The following is a 12,054-nucleotide window of genomic DNA, read 5'->3' on the forward strand; positions in this document are numbered from 1 at the left end:
TTTGGTTCATTTATATTTAAAGTAATTATAGATAGGTAAGTACCTTTTGCCATTTTGTTAATTGTTTTTTGGTTGTGTTTGTAATTCATTTTTGTTCCTTTTGTTCTCTCTTCCTTTGTGATTTACTGACTATATTTAGTGTTATGTTTGGATTACTTTCTTTTGTGTGTGTGGATCTATTATAGATTTTTTGTTTTGTTGTTACTATTAAATTCATATATAACAACATATATTCATATGGGTTATAAGTTGATAGTCTCTTAAGTTCAAACACATTCTAACAACTCTGCATTTCTATTCCCCACCTCATATTTTACATCCTTTTGTTTTGTGTTTCTATATTAACTACTTATTGTGTATACAGAGGATTTTACTATTTTTGTCTTTTAACCTTCCTACTAGCACCTACTACCTTTACTGTATGTTTGCTTTTACCATTAAGATTTTTTTCTTTTGTAATTTTCTTATTTCTAGTTGTGGTCTTTACTTTTCCTCTTAAAGTCCCTTTAGCATTTCTTGTAAAGTCATTTTATTGCTGCTGAACTCTTTTATCATCTGCTTATCTGTAAAGCTGTTGATCCATCCTTTGATAGCCTTGCTGGATACAGTCATCTTGGTTGTAAGTTTTTTCCTTTCATCACGTTGTATATGTTGTGCCACTCCCTTGTGGCACGCAAAGTTTCTGCAGAAAAATATGCTAATAGTCTTAGAGGAGTCCTCTTGTATGTACCTAATGGCTTTTTCCTACTACTTTTAAGATTCTCTCTTTATTTTTAATTTTTGCCATTTAAATGATAATGTGTCTTGGTGTGGCCCTCTTTGGGTAAATGTTTGGGACTTTCTGATTTCCAGACCTGGAAATCTGTATATTTCTTGTTAGAATGTTTCAGCTATTATTTCTTCAAATACGTTCTCTGTTTCTCTCTGTCTCTCTTTATTTGGGATCCCTATAATGAGAATGTTACTATAGTTGATGTTGTTGCAGATGTCCCTTAGGCTATCCTCATGTTTTTTAAATTTTTTTTTTCTCTTTCCTGTGCTATTGGGTGGTTTCCACTACCCTGTCTTGCAGATCACTGATCCATTCTTCTAAATCCTCTAATCTGCTGTTGACTTCCTCTGGTGTAATTTTTCATTTCAGCTGCTGTATTCTTCAGTTCTGTTTAGTTCTTCCTTATATTTTCTACCTTTTTCTTAAAATTCTCACTGTTTTCATACATTCTTCTCCAGAGTTCACTGAGCATTGTTATGGTCATTACCTTGAACTCTATTGGGCATACTGCTTATCTTCACTTTGTTTAGAGTTTTTTCTGAGATTTTGTCTTGCTCCTTCATTTGGAATGTATTTCTCTGTCTCCTCATTTTGCCTAATTCTCTGTGTTTATTAATATGTGTGAGGCATGTTCCTGATCTTGGAGGAGTGACCTTATGTAGGAAAAGTCTATGGGACCCAGCAGCATGCTCCCCTCTGTAGGATTTATACACCAGATCTTTATGCTATAAGGGTGCCCATCTGTTGTAGCAAGGCCAATTACTGTGGGTGCACTGGTAGGTGGGGCTGGCCCCCCACCTGGTTGGCTACCAGACTCTGCCTCATGCAGAGGCTGTCAGCCACTGGTGGGCAGGACCAAGTCCTGGGGCAGCTGGCTGCAGGGCCCAAGGGTACCTGCGCTGGTGCTGTCCCACCCAGGAACAGGGCCAGGTCCCATTGTAGGAGCTGTGGGGCCTGGTGGGGCCTGGGGTTGGTGCTGTCGTGGGTTGGTAAGCTTCTGGTGCTAATAAGCTATAGGGAGAACTCCAAAGTGGCACTTGTCTCTTATAATGGCTGGCACCAGTATCCATGTCCCCAGTTGCCTCCTGCCTCTCTGAGAGGTTCACAAAGATCAGCAAGTCAGTCTAACCCAGACTTCTTTCTAATTGCTGCCTCTGCACTGGGACATGGAGCAAGTGAGAATTTTTGTGTGCCTTTTAAGAACAGAATCTCTGTTTCCTACAGCCCTCTGGCTTTCCTGTACACAAGCTACACTGGACTTCTAAGTCAGGCATGCTGGGGGAATTATCTTCCAAGTCTGTGACTCCCAGGCTGGGCAGCCCAACTGCCCCTTCATTCTTGTCCTTTTGATCATTAGAAATAAAATATGCATAAACATAAATTTTATCTTGTATTTACATAGTAGGCCAAAGATTTTGTCTGTATTTACTTCTCACTTGAAGTGAAAGAATGTTCATTAATTTATATTCTTAATTGTGATTTACCGTTTCAAGATAAAGTGGAATAGAGAGATCTTGACCTTGCTGATGCATACAAAGCTTAGAGGAGTATTATTCTTATTTAAAAGAATCTTATAAAGCACGTTATGCACTACTGACCAATACAGCGTGGGATTGACTGCCATCTCCCATCCTTGCACACAAGTTCTTCTTCATCTTCAATTAGATAATTTTCTTGACAGAGAATAGATATTTTTTCTCCATCCTGATATGTCACTGTAGTTGTCATATTTCGAGAATTGGGAATCTGAGGTGGGGGTGGGCATGATTGTATTTGTGCTTCTGAAAATATTAAAATTAGATTTCTTGATTAAAAACCATAAGTTAAAAATATTAAAGAAATAATTTTCAATAAATAGAAAGCTCTAATAATATATCATAACTGATTAAACAATATTAGACTCAATTATACTCTTAAGCTTGTTAAGCACTTTAATATATCACACTTGGTTTACAGTGTCATGGTCTTCCTTGCAGGTTCTTCCTTCTGTTATTTCTGTGGTCAATCTTGCATAATTTACAAAAAATCGATTTTAATTACTTCTAACCTTTAGAATGTTCTAAGTGAATTGCTCACTCAATTACAGGCACTAAGTAAAAACTGACATCAGGGTATTTTTTTTTTACACATATTGGTGATCAGATGTATTGGAATCAGCTTAAAATCCCCACAAGATTTTCTCCCAGTGGAAGCAGATTAGCCAGAGGAAAAATTACACTTAGTTAATGATCGATTAATTTGTTGCAGAGTCTTGGCCAAGGTAAGAATTAGATATGTTCACTGGGATTTATAGTATACTGTTTACAGTTCAGAACTCTTCTGGAGGTACAATTTACTAGCTTTCCTGTGCTGTTAAGAGATATACAGATTGATGAAATACACCTGGTTTAACGGATTAGACAACCTGGCTTTAGTTACGTGACCAGCAGGGTATAAAAGACCCCTCTGTAAACTGTGTCTGAGTCCCATAAAATTGAGATACCTCAGATATATATTGGCAGTTCATAATTTGAAGACAAAGCCTGTCCTGCTTAACTGAGGGAAGACTCTGCATGACTATACCTGGAAGATTTTGGACCTCTCTGTGACTTCTTGATTTTGTTTTCTCCTGCCATACTGCATTTTTATTTCATTAGAAGCCATATGCAAGTATATACTGGAAAGTCTTGTAAATCTTTTCAATCGTTCAATATTTTGTATTAAATTCAGGGAAATATTTGACTGAATACACTTCATTCATGCTAACTAATATCATCAGATTTTCTATTTTGCTCTACATCAACAGAAGTATTTTATATTTCATCCAAAATATTTTTCTTATTTCTGTTTTAACTATCTTGACATTTTTTTCAATGTATTTTCAAGAATTTATTTTCTTTTGTGTCTGATGTTTAACCACTTTTGTCCTAATAATATTAATCTGTACTTCTTAATAAGTCTTGCAGAAGTTGGTCTATCCACTACATTTCCCTATAAACTGAATTAATATTCTGTAAATCAGCAATTTATGATTTTTTAGCTTATTATAATAATTGGTATTTTAATTTTAATTATTCTTTCCTTCTATGTTCTTTGGGTGTATGTTCTTTTCTAGATTCTAGATTGTACTTCCTATTACTTTAAGTTTGTTCCTTGTTTTGTAATGCATGCTTTAAACTACAAATATCTTTGTTTTTGCTGTATCCCATAGATTTCAAAGTATACTGTTTTCCTTTTCATTTTACTTAATTTAACGTATTTTCTGTTAGTAAACCACCGAAAATGGGGTTTTTTAGTTTAGGGATTTTTGACATGTGTGAATAAGATGTGTAGCTAGCTCTCTTTTAATTTTATATTTGCTTTTACTTTAGAGAGAATAACTTGAGGACATTGATTACTTGAAATTTGTTGGGAATTCCTTTATTGTATGAAAGTAATATATTGTTTTAAATTAATTAACTATATTTAAATAAGCTAATATAGATTTCCAGGCAAGGTGTATTCAAGAGCTATAAAGAAACAGTTTATAATTATAAAAAAGTTAATTCACAAGGACTAAGCAATCATAAATGTATAATGTATCTAAAAATATATCAAATAAATGAAGCAAAGATGGACAGAGCTAAAAGAAGAAATAGACAAATCCATAATCCTAGTTAACAATACTGATAGCCTTCTTACTCTGACTGATAGAACAACTAGAAAAAAAACATTTTAAGACATAGATAAATTTTTAGAACACTAGGAACCACTTTAACCTGATCTAGCAACTAGATTATACATATGCTTTATATGAAAAAGGAAATACCACAATGATAGGCAATATGCTGTGCAATAAAGAAACAACAAATTTCAAAATACTGAAAAATTACACAGTGTGTTCTGTGACAATTGAATTAGATTAGAAATCAATAAGAATAAATTTTCTATGCAAACACCCATGATACTCATCAAACTGTATACATTAAATATATTCAGCTCTCTATATAAAAATTATACCACAATAAAGCTCTTAAATGGAGAATAAATTATTTAGAAAAACATAAATATTTGGGAATTAAACAACAAACTTCTAAACAATTGCCATGTCAAAGAAGAAGTCATTAGGAATATTAGAAAATATTCCACATAGAACTAAATGAAAGTAAATTGGATGTATTTATAATTTTTTGAGACACAGCTAAAGCAGCACTTAGAAGGGAAAAAGGTAGTTTTACAGGTTTACATTTAGAAAGTAGGATGGCTTAAATCAATGTTTTAATTTTCTATCTTAAGAAATGAGAGAGTAAAATTAAAATCAAGAAAGTATAAGGAAGGAGAATTAAGTCCACAAAAGAGAGAAAATTGAGAAAGATGAATAGAAAAGAGAAAACAGAGAAAATTAACAGAGCTAAAAATTAGAGAAGAGAGGAAATGGAGAAAATTAAGAGTGTTAAAATTGGTTATTTGAAAATAATAATATTGAAAAACAAAACTCTTGGGAGAAGATCAAAATAAAGGAGAGAAACAACTATCAATACCAAGAACGAAAGAAGTGATATCACCAAATATACTGTAGAGTTAAGAAAAATAGAATGTTAAGTGACTATTAGAAAGAATTTTACATCAATCAATTTCATAAATTGGGTAAAATGGAGACATTTCTTGAAAAATACAACTTTCACACCTTGACAAAAGACAATATCGAAAATGTGAATAGCACACTTCCTATTGAAATTGAATTCTTCATCAAGGGAAACTTCCAAAAAAGAAAACTACATATCAGATGACTTCACATGTAAATTCAAAATTTTTTAGAACTATAAGTGTTTTACACTTAAGACATTACTGGAAAAATAGAAGCATAAATAAACAAAGAGACATACCATGTTTATGATGTGAATATTCAATATGGTAAAGACGTCAATTCTCCCTAATTTATCTCTCATTATAAAGCCATCCCTTTCCATATACAAAAAAATATTTTATAACAATTAATAAGCTTTCCCTGAAATTTCTATGTTAATGTAAAGACCAGAATAACTAAAACAATTTTGAGTAGGAGGAACATACTTGGAGACTACATATCAGACTTCACAGACTTTAAGTCTACTAAAAAGCTAGTTACAAAGGCAATTTGGCAGGAATAAAGACAGATAAATAGATAAATGTACTGAATAGCAAGTCCAGAAATAAATCAACACTTCCATAGTCAATTGATTTTCATTTCAAAGTCTTTTCCACACATATTGCTAAAACAATTGGCTATCCATACATAAAAAAATCAACTCCTATTTTATGCAATACTTAAATGTTAATATAAGATGGATAATATACTTAAATATACATACTAAAACTATAAAGCTTCTAGAAGAAAATGTAGAAGAACACATGTACTTCACTGCCTCTAAATATTATTTGTTTCCTTAAAGATGCAGTTGTGTAGCAAGTTCTCTTTTAATTTTATATTTGCTTTGAGGACATTGATTACTTGAAATTTGTTGGGCATTCCTTTATCATATAAAGTAATAAATTGTTTTAAATAAATTAACTATATTTAAATAAGCTAATATAGACTTGCAGACAAAATGTATTACAAAAACTATAAATAAATATTTTATAATTATAAAAGAGTTAATTCACAAGGACTAAGCAATCATAAATGTATCATGTATAATATACAGTACACATTGTATATTGCCATGGCAGTTGTTTAGAAGTTTGTTGTTTAATTCCCAATATTTATGTTTTTCTAAATAATTTATTCTCCTTTAACAGCTTTAGTGTGGTATGATTTTTACATAGAGAACTTCATATAAGAAAGAACTACAAGATGTTGAACACTAGATAGTAGATTTGTTTTTATATTGGTTTGAAGCTACTTTCTGTATATTATAGGCTTGTAGAAATTGGTAAAAATATTGAGGATAGTGAGTCAAGGTGTCCTACAGTTAGAGAAGAGAGATAACAGATGTGAAAGTAAAAAACTGAAATGAGCCTATTCAATTGGAATTGGTGGTGTCAATATGATTCAAGACTTTTTAAGATAGCTATAGATACACAAACAGATAAATAGATGACTTGATAGATACATAAATATATATAAATAGATACATAGATTGATACATAAATAGATACATGAATAAATACATAATAGTTCAGCATAGACATAAACACATTTATGTGTAATGTAAGAAATCAAAAGCAATGGTTTTCCCATGCTAATGAGCACACCTACTGCCCAGATGTTAATTTAAAGCCACCAAGGCTCTGGGTGTTGTGTCATATAGCTGACTAATGCACACGATACAATTAATATTTAGAAACAGTGTTTTGGTTTGTTTCTAAATTACCTTTCAGATTGAAAATTATTTGTAATGATAAATAACTAAATTTCCTTGAAAGACACAAAGATACTACTTTTACAAGTTAGAAAGAAATAGAATACATTTTTGAAAACATTATAAAGAAGAGTTTACCTTCTTTGCAGGTTGCTTCAGGATCCCATCTTCCATTTATACAAATTGAGTGTTTGTATTCTGATTTTCCTCGACATCTGTAACTTATGTTGGCGTTATGGTCAAATTCAATCTTATTCGATGGATTTCCCTCAGATGCAAATACTTTTGACCATTTACACTTCTTAAGTTCCTCTGTCGCTATAAAATGAAAATATTCCCTTGAAAAGACGAATTCTAAGAACCAAATAACAAATACAATAAATAGCTATGAAGTCAGTAATATAATGAACTTACAATTTATGCCTACAGGTTCCACCAACAAAGTTATTACTGATCAAATTGCATGAAATGGACTATTATATATGAACCTGAGTCCTGCATCCAGTTTTTGAAATTTCAGAGAAAATATCCATCCTAAAGACATTCTGCATTTTGGATTGGAACATTTTTGCATGATCTACATAGTGAATAGTCATTGCATGAATAATCTGGTCCCAAACTTGAAACATGTGCAAATGTTCATATTCATTTGTTTTTAGATCTCAAGCATCTCTGCATTGCTTTTAATTCACAATCTTAAAACATTAAAATAAAAACAATTATGTGTGGATATAGAATATCAAGTTGCTAGTTTATATATATTTTTTCAAGAAAAGTAATGAAACATAATAAGAAAAGTACATTTAAGGGTTTTTTAATAGAATCTTAATTTTTAAGATCTTTTGAATGATCACCAAAAAATAACAAATACTTGGAATAAGAAAGTGGGTACTTAAAGTTAAAACTTGTTTTCTGTATATACACGTAGAGTCTTTGAGAAGCTATATTATACACCAGATCATTCTATGATCCAATATAATGCCATAATAACAATTTTTTTTCTGGCTCCAGAAAAAAAGTTAAATATGGACTAAAAAAGCTTTTTATATAGCTACCTATTTCAAAAAATCAATGCATGTGGAAGTCCTTTTTGAATATGACAAAATATCAGTATAGGTCTTTGGTAGTATTTGTTATGATTTGTTAGTGATAAGAGTCAAGTGAGGATAACAGAATAAATAAAAGTCAAGTAGTTGGCTATCGAAAAGTAGTGATTTGAAAATGCAACCCTGAAAAAATAACATGAAATAAGGAGATGAATTCAAAACACACTAGAGGCTTGAGAATCAGCCCTATTTTTAGGATTTGTTCAGAGTGTTGAGGGAGACAAAGCCGATAGTATTCTTCAGGGAATGGTAACCGAAGGAAGATGTATACTCAAAAGGAGCAGTGGTGGCTGCTGTCATCATCCTATGATTGACTGGTTTCTGAAAGGAAAGCAAACTTATTTATTAGGAGAAAATAAATATAGTAAGAAGAGTGAAAAGCTAGACTAGACAGAGTTACAAAATAAACACTGAGAGGAGAAAATTGGAATAAGGTCTATTATAGCTGAGAGGGATTATGTTAAACTGAATACAGGTAGAGGATTAACCTTTGCAAGGAAAGCTCTGAGATCAGGGGAGTAATAATTGAAGCACATGTTTTGGTGTAAGGTAGAATGAAAAGTTAATGAGGCGAGGTCATTTGTGGAGATGGAAGAGGATAAAGATGAGGTTTGGTGAAGAACTGGCAATACCTTGGACCGGACTGTGTTTAGTAAAAATGTAGGGAGTAATAAACAATGAAATTTACTGATTAACTTAATAAGCTCCTATTGAATATCTCCCATCTGTCAGCCAGTCTTTTGGTATTGGCAATATATCAGTGAACAAAACAGGTATGAATCCCTGCTCTCATGGAGCCTGAGCCTAAGCTCTACCTTCTTCTTGGAATAATTAATGACTAGAAATCTGATGAATAAATAAGACCGGGCATCCAGGGCTCTCTTTGAATGCAGGACCCAGGAAAACTCCAGGGAAGAAGTCATCTAAGGGAAAAGTGAAGGAAGATAGCTAAGATTCTCCTGGTCAGTCATCAAAGACTTGGTCATCCAAAGGTCAGGATGATTCACTTACAGTGAAATGCATCAGTCAGGGCAGGTTCCTGGCCCCAGCCCAAGGGCCTCCTGTGACTGAGTTACCTACTGACTGGGAGGGCCTGAGCCCACCTTCCCTCCAGCACATTAACTTCTTTTTGCTGCATTTGAAACTGACTGAGAAATCATCATTGTTAGAAGTTTTGAGAGAGGCAAGATTCCTAAAGGAATGCATGAAATGGGTATTTTCTTAGCTATATTTCCTTGTTTTAAAGGTCCTAAAAGAAAGAGTATCATATAAAAACAAAACTGGTATTTCTGCAGAGATAGTTGTATTTTCCTGGTAACTAGTACTCATATTTTAATCATGTGAATGTCAGTAAGATTTAGCTTCACACTTGTAAAGATAAACAATGTTAATATCAGGACAGAAAGATTCATAAAATTCTCTTCTAGTTTATACTTTTCCTCTTCAGACATATATTGAATTATAAACAACAAATGTTGGGAATCATTATAATTTAAGCTGACATTTTCAAGGATAACTCTAAATTTCAACAATACGGCTGCAAATGTTAAATGTCAATTTGAGAAGTGCATTCTCACCAATGCACTGAGGAGGTTGGGTCCACTTTCCACTAATACATGTGACTGATCTGGGTCCAATCATTGTAAATGCTTCTCTACAACTGAACTCTACCAAGTCTCCATGGTGATAGAGAGGGGCAGAATGGTTGACATAGCCGTGATCAAGTTCCGGTATATCTCCACAGGTACTCTTCTCCTCTGGAAAATTTCACAAAAATATGTTCGTCTTTATCATTTAAGTTTGTATAAGAATACAAATAAAAGTGTTGACTTACCTTTAAATATTACTATTTTTAATACTTTACCAATACACACGGGCAAAGCTGTCCATTGTCCATCAACACACTGAATTTTATGAGAGCCCTTCATCAGAAATCCAGGATTGCAGACATATTCCACCACCTCACTGTGTCTATATTCTTCTCTCTGTGTGTCTTTAACTTCCCCACTGAGCAGTTGAGGAGGTGGAGCACACGATTTTACTTGCCCTACAGTAGACATGCTGTGTAAATAATGGTCACATGGTCTATTTTACAGCTTAAAAATCCAGCTAATGCAGAGATTTTTTTGTTAGTTTATTATTTATTACATAATTTATTTTAGCATTCTTAAACAATGAAAAAACAATGGTGTTTACACCAGACTCTGTTTCCTAGTTCTATTACTCATCCTGAGCTAACATACTGGAAGTCTATGTAAGCCCAGAAAACATGTTCAATAATCCAGATACCCTAAACAGGTATGCAAACCAATTCATAAATATGGGTGTGTAAAATTATAACAATATTCTTATTCCATGGAAACATTGTATCAAAACTTTTGGAAAAAATATTATCCTTTGAAACAAGCATTTGATCAAGTTTTTTTTTTTTTTTTTTTCGGTACGCGGGCCTCTCACCGTCGCGGCCTCTCCCGTTGCGGAGCACAGACTCCGGACGCGCAGGCTCAGCGGCCATGGCTCACGGGCCCAGCTGCTCCGCGGCATGCGGGATCTTCCCGGACTGGGGCACGAACCCGCGTCCCCTGCATCGGCAGGCGGACCCTCAACCACTGCGCCACCAGGGAAGCCCCTTGATCAAGTTTTAAGTTTTATTCCAGCCATACATATGATTGAATTGACTATAAGCTACTTGAACATTGTTTAGACACACTTGATGACACTTAAGGTAAGTCCCACATTATATAAAATGTCCAATATTAATGGTGGAATTGTAGGCAAAAGGAAACCTAACAAGAAATCCTGCCAGTGTCAGGTTCCTTATACATATCTGTGGATACTTCCACCACACACTTCAAGAAGCAACTGGAGATTAATTTCTTAAATAAGGAAAACTGTTTTATCTACAACCCAACACTCGTCCATGGTGGGTACACCTCTGGCTTAATGCATTAGATTATAGATGCACTGGAAGCAGACAGAAAATTAAGAGAGGAAAGAAATGGTTGATGTCTAAGGTTTTAACTCTTGTTCAGCAGCTGTAAGATAAATATTTACCTTTACATGTTGGAAGATTAGGGGACCATCCAAAGTGGTAGCACTGAATTGAAACTGCTCCAACCATAATAAGTCCTTGTATGCAGGAGAATTTCAACACATCTCCACATCTATATCTGTCTTTCTTGGGATTAGCATCTAAATTGTTTTCCATTTGTGGAATACTGCATTCTCTTTCTATAGAAAGAGACAAATAATTTAGTGAGAATATACAACTAATCATTGCCAAATAAATATTATATGTGTCATGTAAAAATGAGGTGCTGGGTACTGCATGCATATACAGAGGGGCAGCACATAAATGCTCTTCCTTGAAAAACATTACATATTAGGTTTTATACACCCTCTCCATTCATATGGGGCTCTTTGAGAAATTTAAGGTATTGAACAGCAACGTATGTGTCCTGATAATTTATTTGTTAAGTCAGCTTGTTTGAACTGGATATGATTTTATCACTGACATTTATAAAATTTAATGTTACTTTTTCTGTCTCAAAACGTAAAATGATTCTCTCATGTTAAAGAAAACGAATGCTACAATTTTTAAATTGCACACAAATGAAAAATGGTATTTTTAAAAATATAATTGGGAAACCAGAACACACAAGGGAGACATTTCTCATGTATCTGAGTTACAGGAACATTAAAAATCCCTTAATTTTACAAGTGTGGAAATCAAACTGAAACATGATCAAATTGAAACATGAAACAAAATGAGGAACATGTTCAAGGCCATAGAGATAGGCATATTCTAGGTGTCACGATTATGTATAGGATATACAAGTATCTATTCTTGTTGTACCTGTAAATGATCTTACTATTA

At 33.4% G+C, this 12,054-nt stretch overlaps 1 protein-coding gene across 2 annotated transcripts in view; it reads right to left on the reverse strand.

The window, feature by feature from the left end:
- Positions 1-12,054, reverse strand: part of LOC307198240 (complement factor H-like) — a 125,252-nt gene that overhangs the window by 19,022 nt on the left and 94,176 nt on the right. For both annotated transcript variants that reach the window (XM_079945008.1, XM_079945009.1), the window contains 5 exons: positions 11,232-11,408; positions 10,042-10,224; positions 9,755-9,934; positions 7,210-7,389; positions 2,371-2,553 (listed from right to left, as the gene is read on the reverse strand). In XM_079945008.1, the coding sequence (XP_079801134.1) occupies positions 2,371-2,553; positions 7,210-7,389; positions 9,755-9,934; positions 10,042-10,224; positions 11,232-11,408 (903 nt within the window). The remainder of the gene's footprint in view (positions 1-2,370; positions 2,554-7,209; positions 7,390-9,754; positions 9,935-10,041; positions 10,225-11,231; positions 11,409-12,054) is intronic.

The sequence above is a fragment of the Stenella coeruleoalba genome, assembly GCF_951394435.1.
Source record: "Stenella coeruleoalba genome assembly, chromosome: 1".
Taxonomy (NCBI): Eukaryota; Metazoa; Chordata; class Mammalia; order Artiodactyla; family Delphinidae; genus Stenella; species Stenella coeruleoalba.